The 18,279-nt window shown below is 37.2% G+C and overlaps 1 protein-coding gene across 1 annotated transcript in view; it reads left to right on the top strand.

Moving 5' to 3' along the window:
- Positions 1-18,279, top strand: part of LOC140168439 (U1 small nuclear ribonucleoprotein 70 kDa-like) — a 35,393-nt gene that overhangs the window by 11,500 nt on the left and 5,614 nt on the right. The window contains 7 exon segments of the mRNA XM_072191830.1: positions 2,606-2,723; positions 4,171-4,235; positions 6,509-6,571; positions 8,310-8,391; positions 15,288-15,331; positions 15,334-15,391; positions 18,109-18,208. Of these exon segments, the coding sequence (XP_072047931.1) occupies positions 2,606-2,723; positions 4,171-4,235; positions 6,509-6,571; positions 8,310-8,391; positions 15,288-15,331; positions 15,334-15,391; positions 18,109-18,208 (530 nt within the window).

Raw genomic sequence — 18,279 nt, 5'->3', positions numbered from 1 at the left:
TTGTACCGTACTTGTTTATAAATTGTATACTTGATGCTTCACTGTTTGCCGGGCCGTTTTGCACCCGTACATGTATACCAGTGAACTTCTGATATGGCATGCATGCATGTATTGATAAAAATATCGTCAGATGGCGATATTGTGATATATTTTTGGCGCGATATATATGCGAAAGACTGGCGATACCCAAGCCTAGTCTATAGGAACGACGGCGTTAGGACCGAATAAATTGGCTGTGCAAAAACTATCGTTTGATGCATAAATGCTGACCAATGACGTATTTTCATGTTCAACATAATCAACCAGTCCTTCAACTGCTTACGCACGGTCATCGGGTTGTGCTTGTTCCGCCATGTTTATTGTTTCGAGATCGGGGCCTTGGGATTTAGGCTATTTTCACGCGTGTCCTTGGAACCAAAACAACAGCGGGAATCGTGTGTTAAATCAACATAGAAAAGATTTAGGTGGGGATAGCTGATTCGTATCGTCCTCATAATTTTGTCTTTGATCTTGCAAGAAATACAATCAGAAGGCAGGGTCCTATTTTATGGAATGATATACCAGCCTCTATTCGTAACTCAGTTTCTATTAAAATATTTAAATTTATGTATAAACAAAATTTACTGTCTAATTATCATTAGGCTACCAAACTTATCTCAAGTTATATTTTCCTATGTAGTTATATATTCGTATACATTTTGTAGACTCCTCTTCCGGACCTCCTAAATTGTTTTCGATCAGAGCATATCACATCGTGCAGCCAACCGGTTTTCAGCTCGTTGCTTCTGTTTTTGGCCACCTTTTCTGCCTTGCTTGATGGTCCGGGAGCTGGGTTCCTTTAAACCTTTTATCATATGCCTTGAGTGCCAGCATATATGTCTGTCTCACCTCAGTGCCGTACTATTACGCTGACTTTCGTATTCGGCGAGGACTCCGAGGAGGACGATTTCGACCTCCTGGTTTGTTTACAAACAAGAGAGGTAGACAAAAGACCGTTCCGCTTGTCCAAACACTCAAAGTATCAGAAGGATGGTCCACAATAGCGTGATCCACGTAACATGAATAGGGATTTAAAAAGCTGTCATGTAGAACCATGTGCTTCTATTGTCCAATTTGCCATCAAGATTTCATATGGAAACAGTTCAGACCCAGAAGTAGCAGGATCATGTCAGAAATTAATATTTTGTTCTGGGTCTGATTATTCGGACTAGTCTCACCTGTCTTGTCATGTCTTGTCCTCACATCCCTGGTGTCTCTATCTTTGCACCGTCTATTGTATTGTAATTATCTATTTATTTATCCAAAGGGGTGGTCATAGTTCCTTCGAGCTTTGCTCTGTTATGGCCATCCTTCCATCTTATTGATAAATTTAATGAACTGTATATTGATTATGTCATGGAAAATAAAATCTGAATCTGAATCTGATCATGAGCATATCAGCCAATTCCAAGAGGGTCAATGTGGAACTTGCTGAAAATCCTGTTGATTTGATATGGACTGACCCTCAGATATAAACTTGTTTTTGCAATAGACCTGCCCTTTAAAACAATTCGACTTTTTCATGCGAGTCGCTGACCTGGCCAGGTGAATTTCCGGTCCGTCGATATGTCGCTAAGCACCGGCACTGTGATATCGATAAACAACAGCTGTTCTTGTGTATTTTCGTACATGTGCAGCATAGTGTACTGTTAGACCTACATCCAATTCACTCCAAACTCGAAGTAAATCCACAAAAATGACCGATTTTATAAATCTTGTCACAAGATGCCGTCTTTTCCATTCGATCCATAGAGTTTGATCCGATGGATTTGAAAGTTTCAATTTAGGGTAAATGGGTCAAAATAGGGCCTAATATCTCATAACTCCGATACAAATTAGTCAAAAGTTTTGTGATCCGTCGCACGGCCTGAATTCTGTGAGCTGCCCCACGGATGAATCTTATATGAACTATGACATCACAAGTTGAGCAGTGACACGTTCTGCACATGCTCAGAATGAGTGAAATATGTGTTAAGAATTCAATATGGCGACGCGTATATCGACGAACTCAAAACGTTTCTACCGAAAAACGCTGACTTTTATCCCAATTTCACTACTTTGCATGCAGATTTTTTGTTTAAAAAGTATACAGGCATTGAAAATAGAATATAATAAATTATAATCTGAGGTTTATCTAAGAAAGTTTTTCCCCTTGACCTACAGTGAAGTACTGCAATCATTTGTGGCTGATTAAAAAAAAAAGACTGGGCTTTTGGCGGGAATTCACACATTTATGGTTTTTTTTGAAAATCGAGGTGTGGTTTTTTTTTGGCTTCTAAAATCGCATATGCCTAGCAGCCCTAAATTATAAGACCACATGATTATTTGTCAAAATTGAAAAACTCAAAAATATTTCTATTAAAAAATGGAAGAAACAAAGAATCTGAAAGGAGGAATGAAGGAAACCTACATTGTACCCATCCCTAGGTCCACCTGCACCCAAAGAAAAAGAAAAAAATCTTTGCATTACCATACCCCCCTCCCAACACTTAAAGTTAACACACCCCAATATTCCAGTTGATTAAATATGTTAAATGTTGAAATATAACTTGTTGTATTGTTTCAGGATCCAAAGGATACCCCACCACCCACCCGTGTGGAAACCAGAGAAGAGAAGCATATCAGAAAACTGAAAGAAAAGGAAGATGAAGTACGGCAGAAATTGACAGATGAAGTGACAGGCTGTAAGTTGAATCAACATGTGGTAGACTACTCTAGTTCCAGTAACTGTAACTCGTCGTACCTAGAGTTACAGTTCACTCTATTATTATCTTTTCCACAAATAAGAAACATCACAATATGTGGGCTCATTTTGGGCTCTAAGGATGCAGCTGAGGAACTCTCTCAAGGACAGTTTGGGCATGCACTGACAATTTTAATCCCATTGTACCAGGGTTTGGGCGTGCTTGGATGATTTTAATCCCACTGTACTAGTCTATACTCCCAAAGTTGAGGTAATTGATCAACATTGATCTCATCTTTTGGGTGGGTTCAAAATTCCCAGGGTTGGCAAAACCTGCAATCTTCATGGGAGTAATTTACTTAGTGCAAAAGTGGTCAAAATATTGCTCTGCAAAATGTCTTGATTTTCATGATTTGGATTTATCATATTGAGCAGCATTCTACTTGTGATGTTTCTACACTGTGTAGAGAGGGTCTACAGCATCTCTGAGGTAAAACTGACAAATACAAGGTATATTTCTTGATGCTTGAAGTTTGGATTTCTTAAACGTACAGTGCATCCCTATGTACCGCTGCAAGACTTCAGGTCTGTAGATGTCATTATGTTTATATGTTAAAGACTGAAGTCTTGCTGGCAGGACTAAGACTACTCGGGAGAAAGGCGCAGGATTGGTTGTTTTGGTAGATTTCCCATACTTAAGTTATAGGGAAATTATACATTTTGCCAAACTTATAAATTGCACAAATAACATAAAGAAGTATATGCAAGGGTTAAGGGCTTTGACGTACCGGCTATATAAGCAATTATGACATTCATCCCTAAGTCCCTTCTAGCCGTCAGCAATTTGTGCAATTTATGCAATTATTAACTAAGACTCTTTTTTTCAAATCTGAGTTGCCTCCAGTAAGCGCTATTTGTGCAATTGGTGGAAAGGGCTTTAAGGGATGGGGTATGAACGTTTGGACAGTATTTATTGTGGGACATTAGAGCGTATCAGACATTGAATTGCATTCTGAATACAATGAAGTTGATGCATGAAACATTCAATCGATTCCAGCATGCTATTGCTGTGCACTATTGTAGCTGATCATGCAATGTTAATTAAGTTCTTACTTTGATATGTGTGTTTTGCCCAATTTTAAATACAAGATTATGTCGACATTGATGTTGACGTCAAGATAAAAAAATATATTGACATGAAGAGAGTGTGCCGACCAAGGGTCTATAGTTTCAAGCATAGTTACACCTTGCCGATTTATACACACATGGTCCACACAGTCTTGCAACACATTTTTTGCACCCGACTTTTTAACAGGATTTCTGCTTAACATGCCGGCCCGGCGATCTCGTATTAATGAGTTTGCACTGTACAAATTGGTTAGGAATGGGATAAGTAGGGCAATTAACCACACTGACACATTCTCTTTTGTACTGTCATTTTTCAACAGGGGATCCACACAGTAACACCATTGCAACTGGAGATGCTTTCAAGACACTATTTGTGGCAAGAATTGTAAGTGCTTCAAGTCCATCTTGTTTTGCCCTTGCTTTACAAGTTGTTATTTTCATGAACAGTCTTATCCTCTCAAGTTTTGGAGGCATTGTGGCTGTAACTGTAGCACAAGTCACCAATCCAGTATTCTTGTAACCTCCAAATCAAGATCTATAGTATATGTCATTTGAAATGAATGTTTATACTTCTAGAGGGGGATGGTCCAATAGACTAATCTTGTGATGTTTTTTCTTTATTCGAGTGACCTGTGTCAAAAAGTGAGTACGATCATAATTCATGTGACGTGTCATGTCAAAAGGAGACACTTTTGGGCAGGTTATCAATTTTGAGGTTTTTGTATATCTTAAATATATAGAGATATTTTGCTCCAGAACGCCGTTTTCCCCAATGAAAACAGACATTCCTAAGCGAAGATATTTAGTTCGTAAGTTATGATATTAAAAAATTGGAAATTGAGATATCTGCCTTTTAAAAATATTAATATTATTGACAGTGTTGAGAACAGGAATTACCTTGAAAAATGTCTCAAAAATACAAGATGCCAGTTATATTCCGGTCTGAAACTATCAGACAATATTTTTAACATTAATAACATCACAAATTCGCAACAAACCCAAATTGTGAAAAATCACCCCAGTCAGATTTTTGGCTATTTCTCCATTTGACACATCACAGATGAGGCTACCATATGAAGTGTATCAGACATAGGAAGAATAGTTACAAAACTATTAGCAATTTTTAGTGGTACCATATTTGTTCCATTAACCGAACATGCCCCTATGAAGCGCCCAGTCTCCCCCACCCAGCAACTTTTAAAACAAGCAAAATGTGATATTAACTGCCCATCCACTACTGTCAAAATACTTCCTTTAAACTTACCTATCGAGTGACTATATACATATGCATGTGGGAAATTGAGCATTTGAAATATCGAAAATGTGCGCTACAATTAAATTATAACGCTATTTCAAAGTGAGCAGATGTAAAAATAAGCCCCACCCAATGACTTTCTTAATATAAGCGGCCTGGGCTGTTATTGGAACAAGTTGTATTTGTAATTTTTAGGTTGTCCGAGGGAAAAGACCTTATGGCATCACGAGTCATGTGTCCGTCCATGTGTCCGTCAACAATTATGTAAGGCTTTTTGTTGTTTGTCTCCCATGAACAGTTCAAATGCTATTGCAACCAAACTTGGGTCATAGCTGCACTGTGGGAACTCTCATCCATTTGTGGTGTTCAAGGTCATATACTGAGGTCAAAGCCTCATTTGAGGTCAACTTGTAAATAAGCTGAAAATACAAAATCTGGTCTCGCATGAACAGTTTACATCCAATTGCAACCAAACTTAAGCCAAATCTGCATTAGACTGCAATCACATAGAAGTATTCGGTATTCGCTATACGATTAACGCTCATTCGATCAGGCTGAGTTCACATATGAGTATACTATGTGAACTCCGCCTGATCGAATGAGCGTTAATCGTATACCGTATACTTCTATGTGATCGCATCCTTATGGGAGCTTCCATGTAATGGTGGTATTAAAGGTCCCAGGTCAAAAGTCATTTGAGGTCATCTTGTAAATAGGCTGAAATTACAAAATCTGGTCTCACAGGAAAAGTTCACACCCAATTGCAACCAAACTTGAGGCAAAGCTGCATTATAGGAGCTTCCATGTAATGGTGGTGTTCAAGGTCATATACAATGGTGGTGTTCAAGGTCATATACTGAGGTCAAAGGTCATTAGAAGTCAACTGGGCACATTGGATGAAAATGAAAAAAGGGTTTCACAAAAATGCAAAAATGATGTTTCACATGAATATTACTATCTGTAGTATCCACTACGGTACCCATATCTTTGGACGACTTTTCTGGGCCCACCGTCCCTATTTTTGAAAGAATTCACCCCATTGTTATTGAAAATATGTTAGCAAGCTAAACCCCTTGTATACAGTCACTCATATTGATCAACAGATTTGACAATCAGGTCTCGATGCAAATGTATATCGGCCGGGTTCTTGTTTCTTGATGAGATTTTGTTTATAAATTTAAATGGTCGCTCAATATGGAAACACACTTGGGTCCTGCTGAGACCAGGCTCAAACAAAATGCTGGCTTATATGGAAAGAGAAATATAAAACAGATTTGAAGATAAAGGAAAACTCCACAACCAACAATCAAGTGAACAATTTTACTGCCAGCCTTTGGGTCTTCTCAGCTGCTGTTGTATTTGTTTATAATAATTATTTTTTGTTATCTTGCTATGTTGAACAGAACTATGATACATCAGAATCCAAGCTGAGGAGAGAGTTTGAGAGTTACGGACCAATCAAAATGGTAAGTAGCTGTTAGTTTTATTCTGTAATCCCATTAAGGGCTCATATTGAAATTCCCTTACACAGGAAGGTGTGCGGCGCGCCATCCTGCAGCTTTCCTGTGCTAGCCTTCTTTTGTTAAAATCCTGGGCAGGGTGTATCACTGATGCATATAATCCATCCCTTTTATGACCAAGCTTTCCTGAGGCGCGCTTAGCGAGGGGAATCCTGCCTTCTTTCTGTATGAAAACGTGGTAGGGTATTTCAATATGAGCCCTAAATACCAATTGAATAAACATCTGTATTAGGCCAAAAAAAATATTGTTGTGTTGCCCTCAAGTGGGAAATTTGGGTCGGACGGTCGGATTTTTTTATTTTATTTTTAAAAAAAATTTTTTTTTAAACCTTCAGTTTTTAAAATTCCCCTCAAATATTAAATAATGCTTCTTCAATTAGGGACATTTGTCAATTTTGACTTCTGGATTCCTGTTAGACATCAATTAAAGACTAGTCTTTCAATAAAATATTAATTTTAAGTGAAAAACATTGAGTTTTTGAACAAATCTGTAAAAATCATCATTCAAAAAAAAAAAAAAAAATTGCGACCCTGATTTTTCAGGATTTAGGGTCGGACAGTTGAGGGCAACACAACAACTTTTTTTTTTTTTGCCTTACGTATGATACTCATTAATATACAGGCAGGTAATATTTCCCGTATTACCTGCGTAGGCCTAACATGCACACGTCTGCGTAACATGACTCGTGTCGCATACTTCACGCGTGGCATGGTTGCACTGTTAAAAAGCAAGCATAGTTTACGAACAGGTAGGAAGATAATAGTAAATCTTATTCATAATAGAATTCATGTTTATTAAAGGATAAAATCCTTACCCCTTGTTTTTTCTCACGAAATACGGGAATATGTGTACATCCATATCAAAACGATGCACTTGTCGGCTGCTACATGTGTCTCATTTCACATAATATCTAGGAATAAATACCAGACTCATCTCAAGTGGAGGTCACTTCAAATCATCCCAAAGTCACATGGTTTGGGAATAAATAGAACATTCCTTAACCATGTGACTTGGAGATGATTTGAAGTGATCTCCACTTGAGATGAGTGTGGTATTTATTCCTAGGTATATTGTGAAATGAGACACATGTAGCAGCCGACAAGTGCATCGTTTTGATATGGATGTACACATATATCTATGGTCGGGTGCTGTATTCCATTCAGCCTTCAGCTTTACGGAATGTGTGAACTCCCGTATTTTGTGAACAAAACAGGGGTAACTAATAGTATCCCATCACAGTAACACATTATGCATGCCTATATTGAACTGCATACATTATAAAAAATTATATAAATTGCAATCACTGACAGGGTCTTAGCTAGAAATTGAGGGTTGCCCATCATTTGAATAAAATTGCCTGTCCTAATTTGACCTTTAAAACATTTACCAGACATCTATAGCCCATTTGGGTTCAAAGAGTTCAAATATGTGCTGATATGGCCTTGTTCTACAAATTGGGTCTACTAAAAAGGGCAATTAGCTTCTCAAAACATACAATTTATAATATAGCATCTGTCAAAGGCATTGATTTTGCCCGTCCCAGGAGCAAACTGGCCGTCTAAAATGACGGCCAGACGGGTGGCTAGCTAAGACCCTGATCACTGATCACGATGTGTGAATGCATACATCAGGCCATGACAATTATCATGAATAACAATTTGTTTTCTCCCATTTTCATGTCAGATTCATGTAGTGCATGACCGACAGAATGGCAAACCTCGTGGATATGCCTTCATAGAGTATGACCATGAGAGGGATATGCATTGTAAGTATCAATCAATCAATCTGGTCCTACCATGGCACACACACTATACTCATTTGAACATGGACCATACAATATGAGATACTAGTAACAGCTCCCCAAATATAGGACCCGTGTAATGCTCCCTATTGGAAATATTAAAGCTATACGGGATTGGCGCACATTGAGACCAAAATAGTGTGCCTCCTGCATTTTCCTTTGCATAGCCAAAATCAAACGATAAGGGGCGTCTATAAGAAAGCATGCATGTTACAATGTATCAAGTGCTTGGCATAATAATAGCTGTAACATAGTCACAGCTGTGTCTTTTTCCTTACAGGTTCTTTCTTTTTTCTGTTGGTGCCCTTTAAATTTGCTCGAGCACTCACATGCTTCAACTGATTTTAATAATTGGTCACAGCCGTCACTGACCATGACCATGATTCATGCTATGTGAAACTTGTGGGGTCAAAGGTCACATATGGGTCAAAAAATGTGATTTCAACTAACAATGCTTCTCCCACAAATTATGTAGGACAGTGAAGCCACTTGCAGATTTCACACCACCAAATAGAAATATTGTTGATTGCACTTTTTGTGTTCAATCAATCTTTATTAACACAGCAAGCAAAATACAGACAAGCATGTGAAACAACAAAAATTGTAAACAAATACCCAGGAAGTATTTGAATTGAAGTGATCTCTTCTTGAAATGGGTCTGGTATTTATTCCTAGCTATTATGTGAAATGATGTGAAATGAGACACATGTAGCAGCCGACAAGTGCATCGTTTTGATATGGATGTACACAATATATCGCAATCTTGGAGTGTAAATCACATCTATCTTTTGTTAACTGGAGCCTCATGGTGGTACAACATTGTCCAAGAAGGTGTTCATGTTATTGAGTCAATTAAGTTACTATTGCACCCTTTCCACTCCCATTATCATAACACATACAGGTAATAGGATGCACGGCTAAGTCACCAATAGTCAGTTGTGACTTTCGACTATGACTCTGTGATATTCAACTAATAACGATTCATACATACGCGCTATTTAACAGCATGCGTGATTGGTCGATAGGCGGGCATAAACAACGTTTATGCCCTGCTATCCGGTCATAAACAAGCCGCGAGAGAACTGATGGACGCTCGCGAGTAGGATATTACGCGGCTATGCTCGCAAGCTATTTACGCAAAGCGCGAGTGATGTACGCGATGTTGGATGTACTGAGCAAGTTGACGTTTTCTCACAATTAGCAATGGTCCTGGAAAAACTTTTAAAAAATGATAAGGAACTGGTAGTTTTTAGTCTAAAATGATGGTATTTTTAGTTGTGGAGGAAAATAACAGCAAAATATAACGTTTATGCCCTCGGGCTAAAGCCCTCGGACATAAACAATCGTTTAGTCATGAAAATATATGAATGAACCCCTAATTATCTGTCCTCAAGATAAAAGGGCATGGAAGTTACCTTGAGTTTTTACTCGCATTTCGATGTTGACTTAGGTACTGAAAAGCTGAAGTCGTGCAACCCTAACAGGAAATATGTTGGTTCTTCTAGTTAAAAAGAGTATGATTTATTATGGCTTATGGCACTTAATTCCTTTAAAATTATATCACAACACAATAGGATATTCAAAGGAATAATTGTGTGCTGGCATTTGGCCATTGAACGGTTTACGCCATTTGCGAGGAGAGCCTCGATCAGGCAGCATACATGAATGGGAATTGAACGGAACCAGTCATATAATGTTATTGTGAAAAGTTTAAAAAAAATTTTTTCATGTCTATAGAGGCCATCAGCGTGACATCATATGCCGCCATCTTGTGGGTACACACTGTGATGGTTGTTCGATCTCCATGCGTGAACAGCAACATCTCCGCGATAACAGCTGCGTGGCAAGCTGCGCCATGCGCGTAGTGTGCAACGCATGAACACACAGATCATTTGTACCCACAAGATGGCGAAAGGCTGACGGCCTCTATTGTCATTTCAAGGCTCTCCTTGCATATGGCAGACTCATGCAATGGGTGTATAGTCCTGGTTCAAGGCCAATTTGGCAGGCCAACCTATGCTGACCTGTGTGCATCCCCCCATTTGTCTGTTATTACGTGGTGACCTTACCGGCCAGGTCGTGCATGCTTTCCGCTCACAATGAGGGAGGGCATTGTGTTGGGATGAACTGATCGCAATCTCTGAATTATATCCATAAAAACATACAGTACTAAAAAGTGGTAAAAATATTACTATATAAGCAGAGTAAGTATTTTCTTGCAGTCCTGTGTGCATCCATCTTGTTGGTACATGTAGTAGTGCAGTTTTGTTGCATATTTTGTAAGAAAACCCTCAGCTGTATACAGTATACTCACAGTTTTTTTCTCTCTCTCTCTTTGTTGTCATTTTTCCGATCACAGCCACTGTAATGGCATGTGCACTGTGTGAACTGACTGAGTTAAGCATTCTGACAGCATATTAATGGCTGCTGTACTGTGCACTCATATACCAGTGCCCCTAGCAATGATCCAATGAAACGTTTGTATTTAGGTTTGTATGTGGATTTGGTAAGAGAGTGGTATGGGTTTGTTTAAATTCTCGCTATTAATCATCAACATTTGGATTGGAGGACCTTTTGACCAAAATAGAGTGTTTTAAAAGAAATAGTTTAAAGGTGTATGCAGTTCATTAAACAGTGAAAACAAAATCACAAAGTTTTCTATTAATTTACAGTTTGGTTAGGTTCTGATGGGAAAAAGGTCACTTCGTTTTAGTGCAACTTTTGCTTATAGGATTGTTAATTATCTGATCAATTACATTGGTTCAGTTTGCTTTAGATATTTTACAAAATTGCAACAAGATCAAATCAAATATAAAAAATGTAAAAAATATCAAATATAAAAAAAGTTCAGATATCTTTGTCACAATTTATGTGATATGTGATAAACTGAAAAACCATTAAATTTGAAAGTAAAAAGAAATGATACTTACGAAAAAACATATAATAAAAAGATGGAGCATGGTCGGTAGTGTAAGGCCGCCATGTTTCATTAGGTTGTTTTCGGGTAAGTTGCGTAAAAGAACACGGGATTGGAGCGAGACATAACAGCACCCGTTCTTGTCTGGATTCAGCAAGGATTGGAGTCTCTTTTCTTGACATAGATAGGTATATATGGTGTAAGTTGTGTTATGGTAAGAAGTGGTTTGATTTTAAGGCACTTTCCTTGAAAGATTGTTTAGGAGTTTTAGCATGAGAAAGAAGGAAGAAATTGTCCTTTATGTCCTGAGCACACCTTGAGCTATTTTCAAATTTGAAATTCAAGCATGTTTGCTAGTGTCACATATATAAACCAGTCCTGTGGGTGGGTTTGGTAAACAATGTTAGCTTATTGGAACATGAACATCAAACTCTTCATTCGAAATGTAGGTCTAGGTCTAGTTTGTACACATGATGTACAGTTGTTCTTTTTTTTTTTTTTCTTTTTTTAATCAACAAAACCCTTACATGTTTTTTTTTTCTATTTATTTGTGGTATATTGGAAGTAATTATTAAACATAGAAACCATCACGTAGAAAGCCATATAGGATTGACACCAGTGTTCGAATTTTGGAAAAATAAATGGTTGTCCCATGGACAACCAGATTACAATTTCTGGTTGTCCGTCTAAGTTTTTGGTTGTCCATAGGCCTACAAATGTGACTTTTGGCTAGATTTATGGTTGTCCAGCGGACAACCGAATCAGTATTTTTGGTTGTCCGGCGACTTTTTTAGTTGTCCCGGGCAACCGGACAACCAAAATTTCGAACGCTGATTGACACATAATGTCACAGTGAGGTGGCTCAAAAATGAAAGTGTTCAATCAAGCACTCTCTCTATCCCCTGCTTCAAGTTGTTGTGGATTTTATAATAATATATTTTTGTTAAATTAGCTTAAAAGAAAATTTTATGTCCATACTTTGATTCTTTACATTTACAAGTTTCTAATTTAAGGACACATGTGGTTTTGTAAGGCCCTTGTGTACCCAAGTTCAGGGTTGCTTTTTTCTGGTAATTACGGATTTAAAGGAATTGTTTTCCTTCTCACTACCAAAAATTGCAAAACATTTTGCAACCCTGAACTTTTTGATTCGGGTAAGTTGAGCAATATTCAGCAAGCAGAGTTAGAGGCTTGTCAACTTTCTGCATATAGCGGCAGTCAAGTTGTTTTATCAAGATGAGCATTTCCTATCTTTTGAACGTAAGTTGAAAGGGTTATGGTAAGGCATGGTAAGCATTGTGTTACAGTGAAACATTGTGAAACAAAGCAAATATTTTGCATCAACATAACTATTTTTGAAGGAAATACAGATAGAATCAAAAATTGTTGCTTTTTGGTCCATATTTGCTAAGATTTGCTTATAAATTTTGCAAACTCTTAAGATGATAAAAATAATTGTATTAGGTATTTGTTTGAATGATCATCATTATTGTAAGATTTTGAGGCCAAACAATGATAGTAAGCCATGATAAAACGATGTCAACTTAAAATTGACTGAGAAGTGATAGCTCTTTTCTTTTTCTTTTAATATTGCATAGTGAAACTTTAGTTAATCGCAAACTTGAATTTGTTGCAGTGACAAAATGAGGTTAGACATTCTTTGGAGCTTAGACATATGATTTTTAGTAGAACTTGAGAAAACTAAACACTATAATATATGTTTATATAAGGACATGAGTGGATACGTAAGGCCCTCATGTTCCTTGCATTAGTTCGGGTAAGTTGTGGTTGTTCCTGGCACCAGCAACTGTACAGACCACTGGACTTGCCTAAGATCACTACCCAGTCTATTAGGGCATACAAAAGCAGCCAAATCATCATACTTGCAGTGACTATGGTAAGGCTCAGGTAATATCTATTGCCAGCCTTTATCTTGCTTGTAATAATACTTTTTCCATCCTGTTTTGACCTGTAAAAATTGTGGATGCTAGTGAGTTCTGACAAGCAACAAGAATGTTTACTAATTCGTTGTTCATCATCTTTTGCAGATTTTGTATTGAAAATGGGGATAGTTCATGTTTGAAAAGTATATTATATGCAAGGAGGTACTTTTAAAATTTGGTTTTGTTGTTCAAATAACATCTCCATCTGCAATAGGTTTTATCAGAAGGGAATAATTTATGGTACAATTTTTGGAAGCAAAAATTAAAAAAGTTATCTTTCAATGATTTAGAATCTGTTTACACAATTTAATCATGAGCTTGAGTGGAGGATTTTTAGGAGGTTGTAGCGATAGACAGAAAACAATTTTTTTTTCTTATTGAGAATGTACTGAAGAAGTGGTATCCTTCAGAAGCAAGTAAACAAAGGCCACTGTTGGGTCCCAACATTCACATCTATCTCTGACGTGCAAAACAGGGTCTCAGCACCATAGTGTTGCAACTACACACAAATCATGTATTAATGAAGAATATGTTTCACTTTGCAGGTATTTTTTAATAGTGATTGGCAACTTCATTCAGCCTAGCAGAGTTGGTTTGCTGACTTTCAGCCATTTTGTTTTCAGCATGTGTGTTGACTTTGTGACAGGTTATATCAGGGCTTCCCAAACTTTTTTCTTGTGACCCAAATTTTTCATAAGGAAAATATGATGTGACCCACAGCATAATACAAATGCTGTTACTTACTGAAACTTATCAGTGGTGAAACCGGGTAAAATTTTGTCCTGCTGACTGGCTCCCAGAATGAATTGACCGGGATAAAAGCGCACAAACATTTGCAATTTTAATGTTAAAATGGTTCAAAATGGGGTTATATGACCAATACGTTGGTACCCTGCACTTCAATGCCCAGAGATATATTGTTTTTTTTCTTAATTTTCCGGCAAGTCCCTTGACCCCTTTTGGAAGAAGCCACAACTCTTTTGAGGGTTGCGGAACTGAAGGGTTATATAATGAAGAATTCTAGATGTTAAAATAAGCAGCTACATTGTAACAGGGGAAAATTGTCTCCTAAACTAGACTAAAATTCTCCATTTTTAAATGTTAAATTCTGTGGTGTTTTTCATTTCCTAAAAATACCAATAAAAATGTACCCACTCTATAAGTCAAATATAAAAAGGATGTGTCAGTTTGCACGTGAAGCACACACAAATTTAAATTTTGCACTCTGTTTACAGGGCCAATGTGCAATTTTACATAATAAGAGCCATGTGGGGCATTCTGTTAAAACAGTTGCCTATGTTTTCTTAATTTGAGCAAAATAATTCATTTGTGGATAACATGATTTAGCTTTTTGTTAAATAAACTTTCATTGTGAGCCCTGCCGATTCTTCAGGGTTGTGATGATATTGGCCTTTGTATCTTTGTTGGCGATCATTGAGCCATATGCAGCCTGGAAACAAGGCTATAGTCAGAAGATTACATGATAACAAAATTGTAATAGCTATTGATTCTGTCACATCTGGTATTTTACACCTTCATGCTCAAAATTTAAAAGGATATACCAAATAATTTTGATTCTTTAAGTCTTAATCTTCAAGTGAGGAAAGGTAGGAAGTGAGAATTTAGATAAAAATCTATGTACCCTGAAGAGGTTTGGAATGAAGTACATCTTAGGCTTGGTAATCCAAGATGTCTTTGGAAATGGAAGTGAACAAGTCTAAGCTACCTTGTGCTACATTCAAACCAATATTGACCACTACCTGATCAAAGAAAACACTATCACAACCCTGCTGAAGTCTGCAATGTTTCAGTCACTACCTTATTTTATTCAGCAGAAAATATATAAATGTTTGTCTTTGGAGTCTGAATCAAAAGTGTAGTATTAATTAATAATAGTATTATTTACAGCGTAGTATGTGTGTATATATGCATGCTGGTGTGGTACGACGACATGTAAGATGGCATTATTGATGCAAGTTTTTGTTGTGTTTTGTCTACAGCTGCATACAAATACGCCGATGGCAAGAAGATTGATGGTCGTCGAAAGTGCTGGTAGATGTTGAGCGAGCCTGTACTGTCAAAGACTGGCTGCCAAGAAGACTGGGTATGTGTAATTATATGCAGTTAATGCAACTTGTGTGGGTTCCTTAATAATTCAATGAGCAAACACAGAGAGGGAAGAGTAATCAGCTGGTGACAACTCTCTTGTCCGAAGGTTCCCTAGTCCGAAGGCTCCTTAGTCCGAAGGTTCCCTAGTCCGAACACGTAATTTACCATTCGCTAGTCCAAATTCTGAAAAAGGTTCGCTAGTCCTGATATCGGGTTCTCTAGTCCGAGGGTTCCCTAGTCTGAATAATAAATAAGGTTCTCTAGTTCGAATATAGAATAAGGCTCGCTAACCCTAACCCTAAATACTAACCCTAACACTAACCCTTCTATATTCGGACTAGAGAGCCTTTGGATTAGCGAAGTTTATTTAGATTTCGGACTAGTGACCCTTCGGACAAGAGAACCTTCAGCCGCGCCTGGATAACTAAAGCATTATCTTTCTTCTGCCATGTCTTTTTTTCAGAACTTTTGTGATCACATGGTAAGTTCTTTTTATACTAACGGGGTCAGCTGGTTTAAGAAATAAAGGGTAATGCATTATCCTTTACACGCAAATAATGTGTCCGAGGCAGTAAAACTGTAAATAATGGGTGAGGCGCAGCCGAAACCCATTATTTAAACGTTTTTACTGCCGAGGACACGTAATTTGTGTGTAAAGGATAATGCTGCACCCTTTATTTCTATTCTATTACCACAAAATAGTGCGATTTAAAGAGAAAATATCACATTTTTTGCCCAAATATTTCAAGTTGTTTTCCTCAAGGTGGAGCACCTACGCGTAGGCGCTCCACGCGTAGGCGCAAAAAAATCAAGTCAAGTATATGATTTTGGTCTCATATTGTAGCTAAAAAGCTATATTTTCTGAAAATGTACTTTTTTAGAAGGAAATGGTGTTCATTGTTAGAAAAACATCCTAATTTGCATAAATTTGCATATTCTTGACTGGTAAAAGCAGCAAAACTAAAAACACAGCAACTGCTCTGTACTGTAAAATTTTGGAAACAAATTATGCATGTGAATATAAAGTTTATAAGCAACTCAAAATATAAACACCAGAAATTTTCATATTTCATAACGTGTAGCTTCGTCAGCATTGTTTGAGTACCAATTTTACGATTAAAACAATCATTCCGCAACGCAAAAGTATCATTTATTACCACTGCAATTTTAAAATAGGTTGATTTTCATTGAAACTAGAATGCAAAGCAAATTTATTCATCCCTATCCAATGAAACAAAAATAATTTCAAAAAGTCTAATTTGCGGTGGTAACGACCAATTAAAGTTGCATCATTCTGCAACGTTGCGGAATGATGCATAATTCATAATGTACCTGTTTGAAAAAAAATATACACAATTTTGGGTTAAAACTTTCTGAAATGCATTGCACAGAACTATCTTTACAGTAATTGATGTTTCAGCATTGCCTGAATCATTGTAAGTGACATTTCTCCACAAAACCCGTGCATCATTCCAGACGCGCCATAAGGATTCATGGATTGCAAGGATTTTTTCTTTAAATTTACGATAAAATTTTAACGGTGATGATTATTTCTTGATAGATGGTGATAGTTGTTATGTTACATCCTATGGCTAACATCCAGTGTTAAATTTCACTTTCAAGAATTTTAGACTAGCAGAATGTTGACATAATTTTAGTTTCAAAATGTGACCATGCAACACAAGTTATCGGATTAAAAAAAATCGGTGATAAATATTTTTGGATAAATATTGATATTTGTCAGCTAACATAAGTAGCTAAGTATATAAAGCACAATTTACTCAAATTTATTGATATATTTATTTTATTTTCAATCATGGACTGCTTTTCATTTTCTATGGGATTTTACACACAGCATCATTCCGCAACGCTCCTTGCATCATTCCGCAACGTGACCTAGTGTCGGCAAATTTGGCATAAAGAGAGGATGCCCAAGTTTTTTTTCAAATAAGCTTTACATTAAGTGGCAAATTTAATATCTCAGATTACTAAACTCACAGAGTTTGCCAAAAATGTTTTAGTGCAAAAAATACTGCTCCCGTGCGCGTCATTCCGCAACGCGAACTTTGCATATGGAAATTAGGAAATTAGGGTGGTTTGGAAAAGTTTCTCCTACCTTAAGGGCTGGGGTATGAACGTTTGGACAGTATTTATTTTGGGACATCAGAGCACATCAGACATATCGAATTGCATTCTGAATACGAAGAATGTCATTCTGACAACGCGCGTCAACATGGAGGTCTAGCTGAGAGCCGCAAAAGTCTAGTTACTTTCACTTCATCAAGGTTTAGTTTTGTATCTGGGTGATTCCAGACGCAATTTTGCAAAAAGGAAGTTCCAGTATTTGATTTAATTCCAAAACTCTGTTTGAAACTACTGGATGACTAAGAATATTCACTCATCTAATAAGAACTGTTGTGTGTTTTGAAAGACAAAGGTAGAAACTTATGTATTTATCCAAAGTAACAGTCATCAAAATCATGCTTGAGCACTAGCAGAGATAAACAACAGTTGCGGGAAATTATTGACTGTCCCTCGTATAAATTTGCATTTACTTCTTCACTGTAGTTTTACATTTTCCATTTTTAGGAATTTTGTATTACCTGTTTCAGGCGCTATATATATGTTTTCGCAAGTTAGCTTACAATGCATCCAATCTCGTCATGAAATACACCCTAGTCATAATAATCTCTCATTTTCCATTTTATACAGGTGGTGGCCTTGGAGGTACGAGACGAGGTGGACCAGATCTCAATGTAAGGCACTCAGGTCGTGAGGAACCGTCCTTGGCAGCTGCCGCAAACAGGGGAATGTAAGTAAAGATCCCACTTCTTATTTGGACAGCAGTATTTAAAACCATGTTCATTGATAAAGAAGTATGTA

The sequence above is a fragment of the Amphiura filiformis genome, chromosome 13, assembly GCF_039555335.1.
Source record: "Amphiura filiformis chromosome 13, Afil_fr2py, whole genome shotgun sequence".
Lineage (NCBI taxonomy): Eukaryota > Metazoa > Echinodermata > Ophiuroidea > Amphilepidida > Amphiuridae > Amphiura > Amphiura filiformis.
The sequence above is the reverse complement of the archived record's forward strand: the minus strand, read 5'-3'. Positions and strand labels throughout refer to the sequence as shown.